General features: G+C 36.4%; 2 protein-coding genes across 6 annotated transcripts; one reads left to right on the top strand and one right to left on the bottom strand.

Moving 5' to 3' along the window:
- Positions 1 to 19: 19 nt before the first annotated feature.
- Positions 20 to 14,848, top strand: LOC113732106 (protein transport protein SEC23 C). Of its 2 annotated transcripts, none has more exons than XM_027257735.2 (14): positions 20 to 573; positions 1,217 to 1,495; positions 1,936 to 2,109; positions 3,286 to 3,447; positions 6,053 to 6,195; positions 7,544 to 7,619; positions 7,696 to 7,871; positions 7,955 to 8,036; positions 8,851 to 8,928; positions 10,084 to 10,245; positions 10,365 to 10,628; positions 11,825 to 11,929; positions 12,443 to 12,608; positions 14,334 to 14,848. In XM_027257735.2, the coding sequence occupies exons 1-13, from the start codon at positions 109 to 111 to the stop codon at positions 12,584 to 12,586; spliced, it is 2,310 nt and encodes a 769-aa protein (XP_027113536.1). In that variant the 5' UTR covers positions 20 to 108; the 3' UTR covers positions 12,587 to 12,608; positions 14,334 to 14,848. The 2 variants fall into 2 exon arrangements, with proteins under 2 accessions (XP_027113536.1, XP_027113534.1); XM_027257733.2 differs by having other exon boundaries at positions 14,247 to 14,848.
- LOC113732107 (uncharacterized) lies at positions 13,837 to 19,827 on the bottom strand. 4 transcript variants are annotated; one of them, XM_072080137.1, is made up of 11 exons: positions 18,565 to 19,822; positions 18,339 to 18,449; positions 17,878 to 17,910; positions 16,692 to 16,863; positions 16,423 to 16,601; positions 16,214 to 16,350; positions 15,960 to 16,055; positions 15,755 to 15,824; positions 15,602 to 15,679; positions 15,384 to 15,525; positions 13,837 to 14,118 (listed from the first exon to the last, which is right to left on the bottom strand). In XM_072080137.1, the coding sequence occupies exons 1-11, from the start codon at positions 19,573 to 19,575 to the stop codon at positions 14,042 to 14,044; spliced, it is 2,106 nt and encodes a 701-aa protein (XP_071936238.1). In that variant the 5' UTR covers positions 19,576 to 19,822; the 3' UTR covers positions 13,837 to 14,041. The 4 variants fall into 4 exon arrangements, with proteins under 4 accessions (XP_071936238.1, XP_071936234.1, XP_071936236.1 ...); XM_072080133.1 differs by having other exon boundaries at positions 16,423 to 16,863; positions 18,565 to 19,826; XM_072080135.1 differs by having other exon boundaries at positions 15,384 to 15,498; positions 16,423 to 16,863; positions 18,565 to 19,823.
- Positions 19,828 to 20,269: the final 442 nt, after the last annotated feature.

Below are 20,269 nucleotides of genomic sequence, written 5' to 3'. Positions count from 1 at the left end.
TTAAATTTTCATGGGTAGTTGGTAGTGACTTGCCGAAACACTTGGCGCCATCATATTCTGCTCGTCTCAACCGATTCACGGCCCTTTTGCTCTGCCGTCACCGCCGCCATGGCAGAGTTTCTCGACTTAGAAGCGCAAGACGCCGTGCGAATGCCATGGAACGTCTTACCAGGGATAAAATCCGAGTCAGCTCAGTGCGTAATTCCGATCTCGGCAATTTACACGCCCTTAAAACCTCTTCCTCCGACTACCCCAGTGTTGCCGTACTCCCCTCTCCGCTGCCGGAATTGCCGATCGGTGTTGAACCCTTTTGCTATCGTTGATTACTCCAACCCCAACAATAAAATCTGGATCTGCTGCTTTTGTCTACAGCGCAACCATTTTCCTCCCCATTATCAGGGCATTTCGGAATCCAATTTGCCGGGGGAGCTTTTCCCACATCTCACTACTATTGAGTATGAGGATCAAAATTTGGCGGCTTCGGCTGCTGCTTCCAGTCCTATATATCTATTTGTGGTGGATACGTGCGTTATTGAGGAGGAAATTGGATTCTTGAAATCTTCTTTATTACAGGCATGGACCTACGTTCTAACTTTTTGAATTTATCTTTTCATATGGATTCCTGGAATTTTCTTTACTTATTGAGTGCGTCTGTCTCTAATCTGTGACTGCTTCTTTAAGCATGTAAACTTGGGTTATTGGATGAGTTTAGCATGAACCATCTAGTCTAGCTAATTAATTTGTTACATGTGGAATATGAGCTGCGATTATGTTTATGTTTCAAAACTGAATCTTTTTGTTTCTGCCATTTGTTTTGTTTATTTCAGCTGTTTTTTCGTAGTGTTTCTCTAATTGTGGACTGACAATGTAATTAATGGATAAATCTTGTATGTGCTTTAGATACATTTCTTAAATTCCACTTTGAGCATCAGAATTTGAATAAGACTGCAGCTTCACTTAAAACAATTTGCTGCATTAGGCTGACCCAAAAGGAAACATTATTTAATGCGATTAAACTCATTTGGACTTGAGGTTGTTTGCTTTTTCTGTGTTTTTTATTTAATAAATTCAAAAGAAATATCTTGGCAGTTTTTGGCAATTATTTTTGACGATGGTTGCTTCCCCTACCCAATTTGCGCCTGCTAAAAAAAAAAGTCAGATTATTGTCTTGACTCTATTTTGTGATTCACCTTTATTAGACATTTTGTGATTGCAGGTATTAGGGACTATGCCTGAGAATTGTCTTATTGGTTTGATCACATTTGGTACATATGTACATGTTCATGAGCTAGGGTATGGGCAGATTCCAAAGGTCTATGTTTTCAAGGGATCAAAGGAGTTAACTAAGGAGCAGGTGTTGGAGCATATGGGTTTCTTAGCAAATAAGCCGAAGCCAACTATCGGAGTTATTGCTGGTGCAAGAGATGGGCTGTCGCAGGAGAGTATTGCTAGGTTTCTGTTACCTGCATCAGAGTGTGAATTTACACTCAGCTCGGTATGCTTCCTCATTGAATTCTTAACAAAACTCATCTTTTTAAGTACACACAAATTCCTGAAGCAGTGTGCAGCTTGCAGATCTTGTCGTACTTCAGGGTGTGATTTCATACTTTTTGGATTTCTGTGTTTTCATCAAGCAAATTGATTGTTTTCTGATTAGAACTACAAAACTATCTGATTTCTATTGTTACCATGTATCTAGTGTTAGTGTTGAAACTAAGTCTTTCCATCTCTCGCATTTTGGGATAGTTAATAGTTATTAGCTGTAATGTTAGTCTCACATTTTGGGGGGCCGTCTTTAGAAAATATTCCTTTGTCACATTTTGTGGACTTTGTCGATTGGAACTCCAGGTCCTGATATCTTCATGTTCGTCTGTCCTCCTTTTGTTTTTTCATTCCGTTTTTCTGATCTTTTCTTCCACCTATAATCTTTGTTAGATATTCGAGGAGCTTCAAAAAGATCCTTGGCCGGTTCCAGCAGATCAAAGGGCTGCTAGGTGCTCTGGTACTGCATTGAGTGTTGCTGCTCATTTGTTAGGAATTTGCGTTCCAGGCTCTGGGGCCAGAATCATGGCATTTTTGGGTGGGCCATCGACAGAAGGGCCAGGCTCTGTAAGTCTATCAGTGCAATTTTCATTGCAACTGCTTGCTTGTTAGAATAAGCAATGCCGTGTTTCAAAAGTTAATATGTAAAACACGTTAACTTGTGCTAGCTACTTGGGCATTGGTGTCGTTCAAATGTTCATCTTTTGATCTATTTCAATCATGGGAGTTTTTATGGGCATAGACTTTGTCCTTCCATTGCTCTTTTGTGAAGTTAAAATGATCTATACTTATACGGTATGTTAAGTATTTACTTTTAATTTAGTGTACTTAAATTTCTCCTGCTCAATACATGTTCTAGAAATGATTTCTTTTTTTCATTAGGAGAGAAAACATCCCGTAACTTTCTTTTTAGTATCACAAGAGAGAGAGGATTGATGGATAGAATATAAGAGTCATAACTACATGATGTAGATAGTGACTTTTATTTACCATCTTATACTGATATCTGATTCTGCATACAACTTGCATTGCTTTAGTCTTGGAATAGTGGGAAAATTTCTTCACGTGAACATCAAACCAAAAGCCATAAATGGTATATTTGAACTAGTTAGTAAGTAATGTCAGCATTCAAGGCTTTTATATGTCATGGTAAACAACTGATTTGTTCTTGATTTAGTTAGTCATATAAGCAGCTTCTGTTCATATCTTTTGGATAAATGACAAAGGAGTATCTAGTCTGCTTTGTGGCTAATTCATCTTTCTGTTGCAACTCAACCATTCTGTTGTTGTATTGATAGCCTTATATCTAGAGTTCATATCTTCAATAATATATAGTTAAAAGATTGAAACAATTCTATGCCTGATACCCATCGTGTGGAAAATGTTGATAGTCTTGCTCCTATGACATGTGCAACTTTTGTTTGTATCCTGTTTGTTGATACATATATATATATACATGTGTGTATATATATATATACATGTGTGTATATATATATGTGCATAACTTTCTTGATTTGTACCTAGAAGAATACTCCATTTTTATTTAATCAATTTATGCATGTAATTATTTTTGTTTTCTTTCTTGAAGGGAAAAAAATGGTACTTACTATGTGGAATTTGAACAGAATGAGGGAACTCTACTTACAAACACAATTGCAAATGCAATTACAAATGGCAGACATGTTTGTAGCTTTATGGTCTTGATGTTTTGCCTACTAATGGATTCTTTGTATGAAATGGCAGATTGTATCAAAAACTTTATCTGAGCCAATACGTTCTCATAAGGATCTGGATAAAGATTCTGCACCTCTCTATCATAAAGCTGTCAGGTTCTATGAAGGAATTTCGAAGCAGCTTGTTCATCAAGGACACGTACTGGATGTTTTTGCTTGTGCATTGGACCAGGTGAATAATTTGTGTTCCTCATGAAAGTACGGTTTAATGCTTACTTTATATGCAGGTTTAGGGTGGTGCTAAGATAACATAGAAACATTTAATGTTAACCAAAGTCTGCCTAAATGCAGGATGTTATTAATGTAGTACAGGTGAAAATCTTGAAAGGAAATCTGTAGTACAAGCATATGATGTTGAGCATGAATCACATGTGGTACATGTAGGCATTGATCCCCAAATCCATATTTCATGTGAATTGTTACTCTCTCTCTGAATTCATTAAAGCAAAACCCTCGTGATTGATCCTTTGAAAGAGAATAGTTTGCCTTCATTGCCAAAGTTTTTTGGCTTTGGGACGTGTTAGTAACTGCTGACTGTGCACAAGATAATTTGCTTCATTGTAAATTTAAGCTTCATGTGAAAGATGCTATGAAATTCACACCAACTGTAGAATTTAGGTGGTCTGGTAGACCTGAGTCCAGACTAATATAGATGAGCAAGTTATTTAGTGAGCTTGGTGGTTTTAGATCTAGACATTTTCATGTGATGTGCAGAATATAGTCTGATTCAAATTTGGGGTTGTCTGAAGAATCAGTGTGAACGAATCTTAGGACTATATGGCGTGCTGTGTAATTTGGAAAGAAAGAAATGATAATTTGCTTATCATGCCTGCACTGTTGATTTATAGTTGGACCTTTTCCTCTTTTCTCTTTAGCAATTCTTGTTCTTCCTGAAACTGCATTGATGAAGATGATAAGCAATGGGAAACTGATTCTTAGAATAGCTTTTGAGAAGTTCCATTCGTGTAATGCGTTGTATTCCTCTTTTTTTTTTTTCATTTATTTTGAACCTATCCAAAGACAAAGAAACAAGAGGTTTTGCTGATTTTTCTGTGAAGTATTCAGTAAGCTTCAGATAAACTTAACTAAATTGCCATTCTTACTGTTACTGGAACAAGTGGTAATACAGATTAGTGTCAACTTGATTTTTCTGCTATGTGTGCTTCTAAATAGTTTACGTCCCTATAGAATGATCAAGCTTGGACTTTTTCTTTGTCCACTCTTGCCAATGTTCTGAGTTGTCAACGTTCTTGTACTTTTAGGGAAAGGTTCTACAATTCTTTGACTAGTTGTTGATCTTTATTGGTGGCTGAGGAGTTTTGGAATTCAGTTGGTGGTTTATTTGCAAATTGGATGATGAGCCTCTTGATTAGTTGTTGATCTTTATTGGTGGCCGAGGAGTTTTGGAATTCTGTTTATCACCTGTATTATGGTGTCCAATTTAAAGACAACAGTAAGAATTAACTTCTTACTTGGTCACTGGATAAGGAGAAGAAAAAGTTGGTTGCAGTAGGATGACATCTCACTGTAATGCTTTTTGGAGCTTGTGAGTCATTGAAATGGGTGTAGAATTTTAATCCTAAATGGTTTTATTGGATAAAGTGCCTTTGACTAGTCTTTGACCTTTATTGGCGGCTAGTGAGTTTTAGGATGTTGAGTGTTTCCTTTAGCGATGCGGATCAAACTAAAGATTAGCGAAGATTTACTTCTTACTTGGTCCCTGCATAATTTGAAGTAGAAGTTGGATGCAGTAAGACTATTATCTCACCTATATGCTTTTCGGAGCTTGTGAGTTGTTGTAAGAACAGGATTTTATAAATTTGTCTTAGAACATGCATAGAAAGATAGATTGTTTAGCATTATCTTTTTTAAGCTTTGGTGTGGACATGTGACTTTTCTCATGCTTCTGAATGTTGTTGATTTTTCAGACTAAATGTCCCAATGTAGGGAGATCATAGCGGATGCTTTGTTTCTATTGAGGATGCAGCAATCTGGTGCACATATTTTGAATGACTTTTTTGCTATTTCACAAATACTTGATAAGTTTGATGGGCGAGGATAATTCAACAGGAAAAGAGAAATGAAGGAGAAATAGGAAAGAATCTATTACACAATTTTCGTCCTATAAATGTCTTGTAAGACATAAGTAGCAAGTGTTATGGCTTATGCAAATGAATTTAATAATGTAAGAAAAATAATACTGAAGAAAAGTGGCAATAGAATCTAGAATTTTTTATGAGAACCATCAAATTTGAACAAATTAAGTGCAGCAACTTCACTTCATTGCTGACTTGTGGACTTTGCATGTAGGAGCATTAAAAAATCTGGGTCAATTCTTTAGTTAATCCATAGAGTTCCACTGCCATTAATTTGTGCCCTCTCTGTTCCCAGATAGAACCCTCTTAGTTTGACTGGCAAGGATATCAGGGGATAGTTGAAAGTTAAAGTACAGGTAAAAAACATCTTACATTTAATGTATCAGTCAATTGAAATTTAAAGAGATTACAATTGGTGGGCAACCACTTTTTTCACTATGTAAAATATTTAAGTAGTATTTATAGCTTAATATTTTCATACAAGGGAATTCTACTTTTTTTTTGCTGATGGACAAATGCGAGGGAGACATCCAATTCAGTTTTGGGTGATTATATGATTAAGTTGTTGCCAATTTGGTCCTAAATATGCTACTTATCTATTGTTAACTATTAGTATGAGCAAATTGAGCTGTTACTGTGCTAAATGTACTTGTGGAGGATGACAGTTGAATTGATGTATAGGTAGGAGTGGCTGAACTTAAAGCAGTAGTTGAGAAAACTGGAGGGTTCGTTGTGCTGGCAGAAAGTTTTGGTCATTCAGTTTTCAGGGATTCTTTAAAACGTGTTTTCCAGTCTGGGGATTATGACCTGGGACTATCTTCAAGGTAAGGTTTGATTTGGCTGAACTTGATTTTTTTTTTTTGGTTCATTAATGTGCTGGATAAGCGAGCAATTATTGTGCAGAAGTATCATTAATCTTGTGACTTGTAACAGTTAGCCTCTTTATCCTTTCTACTCTCTCTGTTTTTGAAACTTTTTACTGATAAACTTTTTAAGTTGTTTGCCTACTTTTAAAACACCTGACCAGTATTTTTCTTTTTGAAGAAAGTATTGTAGTTCATGGGATCGTTTTATGTTACCTTATTTGTTTGAAGTTAAACAATCAAACAAATTTGCACTGGGTACTGTAGTTTCTTTTGCCTTTTCAGATATAAACAATGATCCACTTTTCTGATCCTCTTTGCCTTTACTATTAATGATTTATCCTCAATCTCGCAACATTGATTGGCTCATATGCCAAGTCTCTACAAACTTGGATCATGACCAACTACATTTCTTGCAAACATCTTATTGAGTGTTTAAGCTAAGCACGCATGAGTGTTGGTGACTCTTATTTTTTGAAGGTAAACTATTGTAGTACAACTTGATGAACTTGTTATATGACAATAAATCTGAGATTCCTCTTGCAGGGCTGCTTCTGTGCACTTACATATGTATCCTTAGAAACCATGATTGTTAACTTAGAGTTTGTATGTGCATGATGTCTGAAATTTTCCCTGTTAGTGCTCTCAGGCATTCTAATTATTACAACCAACATTGTCAAGGATGATAATCTCCTTTCTTCAATGAGCTAAAATTTGAAATAGTAGGTCACTTACCTTTATTGGGTACAAAAACGAAAGAGAAATGTTTTTTTTGATGTCTACTGCATTGATGTTATTTTGCATGTTGGCTTGGGGCCTGTAGATCATACCATCAAGTTCTTTCCTTGTATATATGGTGGAATGATGGAAAAAGGAAAGTGCCAGAACTTTTTTTCTTTTTTGCCCTTCTTGTCTGTTCTTTCTTGAATGCATGGTTTGCAAGGAAGTTGGTAACATCATTATTCTACATTTTATGTTCTGAAAAACAAGCAGGATTTTGCAAAAAAAAAAATTTTTTTTACACATTGGAGGGTTATCATTGGTTGTTAATCCAATTCTTCTCTTATTTTCTCCATTTCATTGACCACTTGAGAGAAAACTCTTCTTTTTTCTTCGCCTCATTTTGTTACCTATCCTTTACCTGATTTTCTTTCGAAACTGATGGTCCTTTCTCATTTTGTTGTTGCCCCTTGTCCTATAAAACTACCAAAGCTTGCCTCATTAACTAGTCAATATAAGTGTCTTTTGTTCTGTTATCACTTTAGTAGACCAAGCACAGCTTTCTGATGGTTGAGTTACCCTTTTACAGTGGTATATTTGAGGTAAATTGCTCAAAAGATATTAAGATTCAAGGAATTATTGGCCCTTGTGCATCACTTGATAAGGTACAAGCCTGACATTTTTGAAAGTTCTGTTTTATCAAATTGTATTTGGATGTTGATGATTGGAGACTTTGTGCAGAAAGGTCCATTGGCCTCCGAAAATGTCATTGGTCAAGGAAACACAACTGCATGGAAGATGTGCGGCCTTGACAAAACTACGTCGTTATGCTTATTCTTTGATATTGTCAAAAAGGAGAGCCCTGATGCTATTGCTCAATCAGCAAACAACTTGTTTTACTTCCAGTTTTTGACATAGTATGCACTTCTGCTCACTTCATTGCATTTTTTCCTGCTTTGCATAGTTGAATTCCTAACTCATCAAAGATACTCCTGTCCAGTTACCAGCATAGCAGTGGACAAATGAGGCTTCGTGCAACCACCATCTCCAGAAGGTGGGTTGCTGGACCAGGAAGTGTACAGGTGAGCTCTGCAATATTGCTTCGGCTTTTTTGTATTAATGTTGCTTGCCAACTTCTTAGATATGTGATTCAGAAATTGTCTTGCTTTTTTGAATGTCAGTATTATACTTTACCCCATCACTGTACTGGCAGATGAGGTGGCTGTGTCGTCCATATTCCTTTTTTCTTCATTTCTCTTGTGACTTAGCAGATCTTTCTTGGTTTAAGCTCTAATGTAGGTTTATAGTAATCATATATGGGAGGTTGAAGATTCTGAAAGAAGTTAAATGGAATTTAGCGTGTGACTTCACCTACTTGTTGTGACTGAGCTCATGAAAACCCATGTACTCTGTACATATTTGTCTTGTCTTGCTACGGACTCACTGGATTAAACATTTTTTGCTTCTGGCTTGTGGTAGCTGAAAAGGTGTTCTCCATGCACATTGTGTGTCTTTAGTTGGCCATACATTTAATCGCACATGGTTACTGAGTTAAAGATAGCTATACTCATTTTACCAATATTGGATACTTCTAAGATGTGTCTTGCCAGTACAGATTTTCTATGACAAATAGAAAATCTAGAATCTAGGGCGAGCTGTATCGTACTAGGAGAAAAGTGTTAGATGACATTTATGTAAAGTTACAGTTATTGCTCTGAGGAAATGGAATACATCAAATGTCCATATATTACTGATTTTTGGGAGATTTTGTTAGATTTTCATAATGTTTACTTTGGGAAGGAAATATGACTAAGTATTCGTGTCATTGCCTATAACCTTGTGTCTCTCTTCCTTGCTAAGCTGATTATCTGATACAAGTATGCATGTTTTTTCTAGGACCTAGTAGCTGGGTTTGACCAAGAAGCTGCTGCTGTAGTTATGGCACGCCAAGTTTCTTTTAAAATGGAAACTGAGGTAAAAGTTTGTTCTTTAATAAGTCAAGGTGTACTAATGTCTGTCTAGATGTTTGAATTTGTCTGGTCCAATGTACTTGGAATTTCTATTTAAATTGGTTGTTTGACCCTCTTCTACTGGGAAGTTTAAATTCTGGTTTTTAACTTTATTTTTACATTATTGGTGCCTATACCCAGGCTTTGCCAATAGTATGCTATTAGATTGTCCTTTTTGCTAGAACTTTGTTCAAGTTAGCTTTTGTTAGGACAGGTTCTTTGACATTTTCATCATTACTGACTGAGATTGCTATGTACTACCAATTAATTTTTGGTATAGGATTACGTGTATTCGTCTGTTCTGTTGTAGAATTACATGTCTTATTTTTGTTACCTGAAAATTTTCTTCAGCATTTGTTGGTTGAATCGTTGCTTCTCTTGGTGGATTGTAATTTTCTCAAACCAATTAATCTCATTTTACATCAGGGGAATGGGGATCAATATCATTGAGCTTTAAGTGATTGTTACTATGGAAGATCTGTGAAATGATAACCTATAGACCTTTGTTGTTTTATGTTTACAAGAATGAATGTGATTACCTTTACCAGCCCTTTTTGCCAGAGATGCCTGTCATGCAGTCATAATTGTTAATTGTCTTTTCATCCCATGATATGCTTTCCAAAGTTCCTAAAAACAATGTTTACATCTTTGGCATACCTTTTGTTCATGATGTATAGTTACATTTCTTAGAGTTTGAGGACAGTTAAGGTATTTGACATACTACCTGTTTTTTTTTGCATTGTCTGTGAAAATTTAGAAGTGAAAAGGAGAATCTGTAAAAGTTAACAAGTTACTTAATGGTTAAGGCTGAAAACCCCCATGCCAGTAGCGTCAATGGGTATGCTTGTTATTTCGAAAGGAATTGCAGGGGTAGCTTGTCCAACTCCCAAAGTGGAATGGTGGGTTTAGTGTGTGCATGTTGTAATTTCTGGCCTTCCAAACTCCATAATTTGTTTAATTATACTGGTCGAAGATTACTTTTCCTGTTTGTAGTTTCTTTTTATTTATCTGTATTATGATGTTATGTTGGTAAAAATCATAGCATGTTCTTCCAGTTTTACTGCTTTATTCCTTTTGTATATCACTATGCCTTTTAAAGTGCAAGTTTCCACTTCTACAGGCTGAATTTGACCCTATAAGATGGTTGGATAAATCCCTGATTCATATATGTTCACGATTTGGCGACTACCAAAAGGACAGTCCATCTTCTTTCAGTTTATCTCCTAGGTTTTCAATATTTCCTCAGTTTGTGTTTCATTTACGGCGTTCTCAGTTTGTCCAGGTATGTCTTTATTTTTCTTGTTTTATTTAGTTGTTCATCTTTTCTGCAATTTTAGGAGTTAAGTCCACCCTAATTTAAGTTACTTCTGTCCTAATATCTTTCTGAATTTTTTGCTTCAGGTCTTTAATAACAGCCCTGATGAGACAGCATATTTCAGAATGATTCTCAATAGGGAAAATGTGGCAAATTCAGTGGTGATGATCCAACCTTCATTGATCTCTTACTCTTTTCATTCTGCTCCAGAACCGGTTCTCCTTGATGTTGCTGCCATTGCTGCTGATAGAATCCTACTTTTGGATTCTTATTTTACAATTGTCGTATTTCATGGATCAACTATTGCTCAATGGCGAAAAGCAGGATACCACCAACAGCCTGAACATCAGGTAAGATTGTTTGCAAGTTGTAATCTCCCTGAAACTTGGATTGATAGGATGAGGTCGCTTGTTCTCTTTAAACAAACTGTTATTGTTTCAGATGGTTATGAGTTGACTGGAAACTAGTTGCTGGGAACATATTTGGGTAACCTGGACTTAGGATAAAGAAATGATAAAAGCTTGGGGATTCATGTTACCACATTTGTTCTCATCTTTTTTGTGGGGCTAGGTCAAGTTGGAACCAAGTAATTGCTTGTTCAGTTCCAGAAGACTTGGTCAGTTATATATGTGTTGTTTGGCTACCTCTTATGGTTTTGGTTATGTTTTAAGAGTTGGGGGGTTAGGGATGGCAGTAGTCAGTCTTATACTTTGTTTAAAGTTATCTTTGTACATTTGGCTCTGTTAATTTCTGAATCTATTCAGAATTCATTAATAACTTTGGGAAGCAGGATGTTGCCTTGTTTATTTGATTTCTTGTTATCGGGCTTCATGTTGCTTGGCTGTCTTACATTAAAATGTATAAAATGTTATAATTGCTAATGTAGCCAAATATAAAACGTTATACAGCTGAACAATTGGGGTAAGAGACCTATACAAGAAGTACAAATTTCTGCCATAAATTTCTATAGCAGATTGGTGTGCTTGGGGCTAGCCATATAAACAATGATAGGGTAGTGTAATGGCCTGGAGTCGAGTCTTACACAATAGTCATGATTGATTTTAATGAGATGGTCTGAAGAGTTACTTTCAGATACCCTTCCTCAGATCTTGAGAAAACCTGGGATGATTCTTGTCTAAATGATATTAGGCTCGACCGTGTCATTCATGATTCTTGTCTTTGGAGATGGAAGAAATGGCACTTTCAATTTATATGTGTAGGGCCCCAGAACTCTAAAAGGTTGGGTTTTGGGGGCGGGGGAACAACAGTCGCAACAATGTAATAATAGGACTCACTTATTAAGAATTACTTTCCTAGCCAATAATAGCCTTAAGTGGCAGAGGGCATTTAGAATGGATATAAAGTAAGTATTCCCAGAGTCTGGATTAGCTGTTCTAGTTCAGTACATGAAAGTTTGGGACCTGCTGCTTAGGGCTTTGTTGGAGTTGACTTCTAAAATGTTATTTTCCTGACCATGGCTTCTGCTGCAGTAAAGCATAAGCCGTCCATTCATGGTTTGCAATCTAAAACACACCTGTGCTTGCAGGCATTTGCACAGCTGTTGCAATCTCCCCGGGATGATGCTAATTCTATAATCAGAGAAAGATTTCCTGTACCCCGCTTGGTCATTTGTGATCAGCATGGCTCTCAGGTTACTGAATTTTACTTTATGAATGTAATTACTGTGAGGAGCAACCAAAATGCAATATTCCTTGTTGACCAAAAAATGAAGTGGGGGTGGGTGGGAAGGGGAGCTGTTAATAACTGCTGTATGGTGATTTTGTAAAACTTTTAAATTGGAAATGGCAATTCCTGTGGTTCTTATAAACACTTTCCCAAAATTCTCTCTGAAACTCAACTTTTGACTTTTACTAACACACTGAAAACTTGTTGCTTGTTATTGGTGGTCCATTTTAATTTTTTGGATTTTTCTATTAACTAATTAAATTAGCAGGGAATCATGAGTCAGCGTTCCATTAGTGGAAATCTTTGCATATTGCTGAGAAATTACTTGACATAGTTCTTGACTTCTGTTTGACCTGTTCTTGATTAACAGCTTTTGAATGATCAAAGTATTTTTTATTAACTGGTGGCTAATCACAAATAGGGAGGAGAATTTAATTTTTATTTTTTATAAAAATTTTAAGAGGCTAATTCTATGCAGGCACGTTTTCTGTTGGTAAAATTGAATCCTTCTGCTACATACAACTCTGATGCTCCTCCTGCTCCTGGGGGAGATATTATTTTTACTGATGATGTCAGCTTTGAGGTCTTCTTGGAACATCTTCAGCGGTTGGCTGTGCAATGAGTTTCTTTACATTATTCCAGAGGTTAGATTAGTTCTAATGCCACAGATTCTGTACATTTATCATAATGGATTATTTTTAGGGTAACAGTGAGCTAGTTTTACGCATTTTTTTCTGTGGACTACTTATTCTCAGAGTTTGTAAGGCTTCATTGAGATCCCAATAATCTATTCATCAAAAATGGGGAGATATCAGATAGACACTGTAACAGTTTCCAAGTTTTCAGTCATGAGATCATTATAATTTAGTGTGTTCTAATGTTATTGTTCATGATCCTGAGTATAATGAGTTTGGAAAAGTAACTGTTGAGTAAAGTTAAAATTTAACTTCAATTAAGCAGGAGTTTCATTACTTTGCCAGCATTTACAGGAACTGAATACCTTTTCATTAACACCTTGGAATTTAATTCTTAAAGACAAAACTTTGATCATTTGGATAGCATTGAACTCTTTACTAGAATAGTGCAATAGGTTAACTTGAACTAACTGCACTATTTTGCAAGTGCTTACACATCAGGCATGTCTACATAAGAAAGCTAGGGGGTGTTGGCGGCATCAGGAACCATGTATATTGCCAAACTTGACAAATTAGTTCTCTATACAAAGTCCGTATTAGATCTTAATCTCAAGCATTTTTGCTGAAATCAAGTACTTGAAGAAGTGATTGCCAGATTTTGGCTGATTGTTTTAAGGTGCCATCACTTATATTTTACAGTAATCTTTCATTCTTAAACTGAATCCTTGCAACTATAATACTAACTATAATAGCTAGTTTATCATGCTAGAAGGGTTGTATGAGCTTTCGAGTTCAATTTGGAATTTTGGGGTGAGCAATCTGTATTTTACAAATTAGAACTTGTCTTTAGTTTACAATATTCTCTTTTGTCCATCTTTCTCGTTGAACTTTGGGTTTTAACTTCTAACATCATAAATGTTATTTTCACGTCTGTTTCTTAGGTAGTAATGTTGTTGACATGCCAGTGACCACTCACTTTTATTATGTTTCAGAGCTATTGGCTGCCATATTAGGTCTGCCCCCAGAAAATTGAGTGTTGCTTGCACATAGACAATTCATTAGGGCACTTCTGAATATATTTTATAAATGCTTGTAACCATATAGAGCTGGATGTGTGTTAAAGAATGAGGTGAAATTTTTTGCATTATATCTTACCTTATATTTATATGATTACTGAAATATAAAAAAGTTAATTGAAAGTTAGTACTCTTGTCCAATCTGTAGGACGAGAAATATAGAAATAGAATGCAGCAGCTGGATCTGGATCTTATTCATGCATTTATGTAATACTAATGTGCTTTTAGATAATGCTCACGGACAATTTTGTTGGCCATTTATTAAGACCCCAAACTATTTAAAAAGAAAAAGTAAAATTGTCAACTGTATTGACAATTCGAATCCACTTCATGAAGTAACTGAGTTCACAGTTACTAATTAGTCCTTTAAATTGCATGGGCTTGCATCTGCTTGCTCTTGACAACCAAGCCTTTGTACCAGCTCATGAATTTTGCTATGAACTCTGGAAGAAAAAGAGAAAGTGATCAGTAATCACAACGTCTATTTTTGACTTATTTCATTAACGTTTTAGCATTTGTTAGTTGGCCTTTGCCAAGTTGACAGTTTCATTTTTTTTTTTTTTGGTGGTAGATGAATGTATGAAGATGTCTTGAGGTATGTACGGCTTTAGACGCATCTGCAACTTTGTTCATGAGGCTATTTCTATTCCTTTGACAGTAAAGAGAGAATTATGTTTCATTGGTGGGAGAATACCATGCCAAGTGACAAAAGGAAATCCTGGTGAAAAGCTGCCTATATGAGATGCTTTAACACTTCAAGTGATGCATATCTATCACAGAGGAAGCCTTGGTTATTAAAAGATGCATGGTAACAATTTCTAAGTCATTTAGTCTTATCACATGAAATTGGTATGGTGAAAGTAGGGTGGAAAAGCAAAGATGCAGCCAGATAAAGTATAGCAGAAGGTACCTCATAATTGGGAAAGGTGCTTGATGAAAGTCAAAGTGAAGAACAATGGGGTAAGCAGAAGTACAATTTAGATAGAGGTTGCAGTAGTGGTGCAAACTATTCCTTGATTAGGAGCTGAAGAATATTTTTTTTTCACATGGCCATTCACTTAATGTGATTTATCATGGCAAAAATGTTTACAGAATATTTGCCTTATCTTTCGAGGAATCTTACATGATCATTTGTGAAACCTTTTTATACTTTTAAAACATTAGCATTTGATATCTCCCAGAAATTGTTAGGAAGCCCTCTAACAATCTTGTTTGAATTCTCTTACGAAGAGTAACTAAAGTTTATTTATAAGAAATGTCAAGGACATTTTGGGTGGTGAGATTCAGTTGATCGATGAACATTAGAGAGATAAACATTTGACCCCTAAGCAGTGGGGGGTGGAGAAGACCAGTGAAAGCATAAGCACTTTCTTTTGCTAACTTGAGGGGATTTGCCCTTAGTCAACCATGTGATTTGATATTTACCATAAGAAAAAAATCACTGTTCTGTTGAATTTCGCTCCAAACATTGACTATGAAACTTAACGATCTGTTTTTAGGACAGTTAAGCTTTCCTTTTGCAGTTTTTAGTAGTAGTGTTCAAGGTTGGTCTTCTAAAGGACAAGAATAGCAGAAATTATCATCAGACCTTTTTACTTTTATTTATGCACCAATTTCCTTGATAAACTTTCGTCATGTGAGCAATCAAATAACTGGCCTTATGCTACAATAATATGGATACTTAGTTTCTGTTGCAAGATTTTCTTACCTTCTATTCTCATAAATTGCTGCACAGTCTTTCTGACTGGATCATTGAGTCTTTTACCCATTTCCTCCTGTCGATTTGGTGCAGGGGCATAATGCTTCTCGCAATCATCATTTTTCTGCAAAAATATCAAAGCCACACCTGGCTATTGTTTTTTTTTTTTTGAACTGCAAATGGAACTATTAGGATAGGAAAAGTAACCGATAACCTCGAGTCTATACATTGTATTTCTCGTGTAGATTGTCAATCTGTTTCTGTAATTGCTCATCCAAGTTCTTTTTGAGTTCTTTCACTAGAGTCTGCAAAAAAGATAACTAGTTAGAGTTGCACCTTTAGTAATGGAGTGGCACAGGTAAGGGCATTGAACTTCTTACTTCAAATATGAACTCTGGAGATACATTGTGCTCTATAAGGTTCTGGAGCTTTCCACGGATATTGTATAGCCTGGAACATGTAATGATCCTCATGGTCAGGTTTTCTAGTTTTAGGTAACCTGTTGTACTAGTAGGTTGTATTATGTGGAAGTCGTATACAACTTTCAAAATCACAAAGCTTACAAGTCAGTATGACAAAACTTACTGTTTTGGGCTTTGCTCGTCTATTATATTTCTAGCAATTTTTGCTATGTCATCTTCCCACCCTATCATGATTTCTTGATTTTCTTTCAGAACAGAACTGCATATGTTTGCATTAAGGAATCAAGAAAGGAAAAACTTTCCTGGAGAATTATTCTTTCTAATTGGAAAGACACGCACATAATGGGTGTGAATGGGTGCACTTTTTGTGGTTGCTATAGTAATGTAACATGCAAGGCTATGCATAGGCAAGAGTACTTGAATTGCCAGGTTGCTTCAAATGAGCGTATGGCTTGTCTTAGGTTGTTCTTGGAGGATTTTGCAATCTTGGCAGCCAACTGGTGTGGTAACGTAATTCCCTCCTGTTGTGCTATGAATTCCAGTACTTTAATAATCTGTGGAAAGCAAAAAGTCAGAACTTCTCCGAGATATGATTTTGACAGTCTTTAGGTATTTCAGTTTCCTACTTCTTCAGTAGAAGGCGGTAGGAGCTGAACAAGAGTGCAAAGTGAAGTTAATGGATGGATCTTTGAGGCATCGCTACAGCAAAAGAAGAGCTTATTACACCCTTTATACCGCTCTAAAAGCCACTTGATATAGAGTAGGGCTTCAGTTGGAAGTTTGTCCACCTCGTAGAGAATTATGGCTGCATAAGTATGAATAAAGAAAGGAAAATCATTCTGTCTGGCATTTGATGTTGTAGAATTACTTTCGTTGAAAAGAATTCTTGCAGTACCTCTACAATTATCAGGATTGCACTGCAAAGCCTCACTTGATGATTTGTCACTTTTCTCTTTGATCAGTTCCACAATAACGTGTTTCTCATACCCTCTTAGTTCAGAGAGATTGATTTCAACATGCATAGACGAGTGCTTTATATTGACATTGATGCTACTTACTGCTTCTCCCTGTAATAAAGATTAGTAGATCCTTCAGTCTAGATTAGTAGAGCATATAAATTTCTTTCTCGGAGTTCAAGGTCTGCATTTCTTTCTTTTCTTTAGTTGACCCTTCTTTTGAAGGAGTTTCTCTAATTGGGATGTTGATAAGGCAGGAACAAGATGTTTTGTAAGAGTTTTCTTTATTTGGCTGAAGAGACGAGCACAAGACTCCCTGAAAGTATCCTTTTCTAAATGTGTGATAGTTTTACTTATAAATAAGCAATTGTGATTTTGGACTAACAACATCCCTAAGTTGCGCCTTTCAGTTTCTTTTCTCACTTTACTGTTTACACCTGCATTCTGCAGTCATGAATCGGATTCAACAAATTCTACACCAAAACACCTTGTTAAGATGCTGTCAAGATTCTGATGGTAGGTAATAGTAACTCAAAGGGAACTAGATACATCTGGAAATTTGTCTTGAGTAAATTAACTCAACGTGAACTAGTTGGTTATGTCAAATCATCAAGAAAGCAAATTAAAGCAAGCAAATGACATCAGTGAGACGTTTACATTTCATGGAAGAACTGGATTTAGACATGATCTTCTTCCAACCTCAAGAATTAGGTTGATGGTCATCTTGAGTCGCTTTACCGGTAAAACAAAGGTCTAATTAATCTAAAGTCTAAATCTTTTCTTTTTCTTTTAAGAAGTGCATAGGTATTGTTGGTAATTTGAGTGAAATTCATCTGAATATTCTCCAAGTATTACATTTAGACCGAAGTACTAGTAATGGCTGCTGTTCTAAGTACATTGACCCAGAAGTGAAAACTTTTTAGGAAGACTGACTGATTCAACTGATTGACCAAGTGATGCTACTTCAATTGGTTGATTTGAACTTCCTTTCGTGATATTTGTTTTATTATTACCCTCTGCTTATGTGGAAGCCACATGAGATAGTACAATATTCCAATTCTGGCAAATGAGGAAAGGAGATGAAAAATTGAAAAAGTGGAGTTAGGGATGGGAACTAGAACTGACCTTCAGAACGAACTTCCTGCTTTCCTCTCTAGCCTGTAGAACATATTGATCATGACATAAGACAGCTTCTAGATCTTTGCAATTGAATTTCTTTGGCACTCAGTCATGTTAATATATTTCAATTTTGCAGTAGAGATTAATCTAATCATGGTGACAAAAACACTAGCAGAGTTTCTTGGCCCTAACAATGAAGATGAAAAACTTTTATCTTTAGTTTGACTCTTCGTTGCTGTTTCCTCCAAAGTTTCTCAAGTGAGATGATACTAATATCTGGTTTCACATATTGAATTAGTTTACAGTTTGTATATTCCCTCTGTGTGTGAGCTTCTGTCATGTGGTCATTACTTTTTGATCTGGTATGCTGATTCTATAGATTTTAGCCAACATACTCCACAACGGATATGCTTATTCTTGTTTGCACTAAGAAAATTATATAAAAAGATATTATATTAGAGCATTACCTCTACTCTATCTTCTCCAAAAGCTTCACGGAGGAAAGCCCAAATCATCGTTCTCTTTCCAACCCCTGGCTGTCCTTCAAATATGAAATGACTACAATTTTCTGACTTGACCTATAGAAGATTGTAAACTAACAATTAGATATCAATGTTCAGTTCATTGTACCCTGTCGAAAGTAGAATATGGACAGAGAAGAATGAAAAGGGAGAATTAGTCAGGCTATCTCACTGTAGCTTGCAGCTCTAGTGCTTTACTATGATTGGATATGAAATCCTTCAGGGCAAATGGTCGATACTTGTCAGCCCACATAAATTTTCTTTCATTCTCTGGCTTGTTCGTCTCTTTCTCCTGGACTATCTTTTCAGTTGGTGAAGTTTGAGATGGTGTTATTGTTGGTCGGGATGATGTCTGTGGTGGTTGAAGTGTTGGTTGTGGTTGTAGAATTTGTGTTGGTGCTGGTGCTGGTGGTATGATTTGTGGTCCTGGATGAGGCGGTGTTGGTGGTGGTGATGGTGGTACTAATACTCTCTCCCTCAATGGCTTCCCTTTGTTCAATATAGCAATAGCAGCATCAGTACTGGTGGTGCTGGTAATTTTTGTGCTAATGCTGCCAAGTTTTTCACTTTCAGAGCCCAGCTCTTTTGCAGTTTTGGTACATCTATATCTTGTATTTGTTGTTGCGGGTGTTGAACCTTGTTTGGACAATGTAGAGGATGATAGAGATCGGATAGGGGTGATAGTGTCTCTGGAGTTTTTACTATTAGAGGAACTTGATTTGGGCTGAGAAATGTTTGCTTCTTTGTCCTTGGATGTAAAGCAGGAACTTCCCCATTCTTGCATTTTATATACAAAGCTGGTTTTAGAGCTTGAGCTCATAAAACTTCCGGCATTGCTCTCTGTATCAGGACTTGGCAGTGAAGGTCTCTGTCTACTAATAACAAGGGATGAGTAAGTCAGCCCCTTGTAGTAAGGACTACTGCTGAAGTGCCTTTTCTGTTCTAGAATTTCATTTAGTCTGTTGAATTCCTTGAGGCTCTCTTCAGTTAGGATTGATTTCTTTGATGAAGACGATGAGCCAGTCTTTCTTGCAATGAAGTTACCAACTTTCTTTGGCCATGTTCTAGATGAGTTTTCGGACGTTGATGTCCATCGAGAAGTTACATCTGAGTGAGAGGGAGAGAGAGGAGTTGTTGAAATTCTAGGAGCAGATTTAGAACGTGGTATCGAAGGACTCGGCATTGAACAACTGAAATGGAAAGTTCTCTTAATTTTTTTCCTCTTTCAGGCCTATATAACATGAAAGGTTGAAACTTGGGTAGTTTGCAAAAATGGTGATTGTGTGGTGCAATGTGAAGTGCTTGTGTTGGATGGATTTTAGTGAGAGTTTGGTCCTCTTTGGCGAGACCTACAATGAATGTAAAAGCGACCTGGCGTTAGTAACAAGTCTCGTCTGACGCACTTGAAGGTAGGGCTGTCAACGGGCCGGGTCCGGGCCGAAATTCATTATTCTGGACCCGGACCCGAATTACTATACCGGACCCGGATCCGACCCGTTTACCCGACGGGTCTTTTATTCTATGTTCCGGATCCGACGGGTTCCGGATCCGGGTCGGGTCTACCCGAACAAATTTAGTAAAATTTATAATTTCTAATAAAAATGAGAAAAAAAATATTTGTAAACTAATTTCTAACTAATGCAAAGAAAAAATCAAATAAGAAAAGAAATCAATTTGACTTTATTCAAATACATCACCCTAATCAAATTATATTGATAAATATATATTTTTTAAATTATTAATTCATTTATATCCGGATCCGGGTCTAATACGGGCCGGAATACTATATTTCGTATTCGACCCGTTTTTTTGTTTGACAAAACGGATTCGGATCCGGAAAACGGAATTAAATCCCTACTCATACCCGCAATAATTTC

The sequence above is a fragment of the Coffea arabica genome, chromosome 2e (genome assembly GCF_036785885.1).
Source record: "Coffea arabica cultivar ET-39 chromosome 2e, Coffea Arabica ET-39 HiFi, whole genome shotgun sequence".
NCBI classification, from domain to species: domain Eukaryota; kingdom Viridiplantae; phylum Streptophyta; class Magnoliopsida; order Gentianales; family Rubiaceae; genus Coffea; species Coffea arabica.
The sequence above is the reverse complement of the archived record's forward strand: the minus strand, read 5'-3'. Positions and strand labels throughout refer to the sequence as shown.

Coding starts and splice junctions, on each gene's coding strand:
- LOC113732107 (XM_072080133.1), bottom strand. CDS start 19,575: ATGCCGAGTCCTTCGATACCACGTTCTAAATCTGCTCCTAGAATTTCA. Junction 18,450..18,564: donor CACTAGAGCTGCAAGCTACA/GTGAGATAGCCT, acceptor AATCTTCTATAG/GTCAAGTCAGAAAATTGTAG. Junction 15,825..15,959: donor GACGAGCAAAGCCCAAAACA/GTAAGTTTTGTC, acceptor TACATGTTCCAG/GCTATACAATATCCGTGGAA.
- LOC113732106 (XM_027257735.2), top strand. CDS start 109: ATGGCAGAGTTTCTCGACTTAGAAGCGCAAGACGCCGTGCGAATGCCA. Junction 6,196..7,543: donor GACCTGGGACTATCTTCAAG/GTAAGGTTTGAT, acceptor ACCCTTTTACAG/TGGTATATTTGAGGTAAATT. Junction 10,629..11,824: donor ACCAACAGCCTGAACATCAG/GTAAGATTGTTT, acceptor CTGTGCTTGCAG/GCATTTGCACAGCTGTTGCA.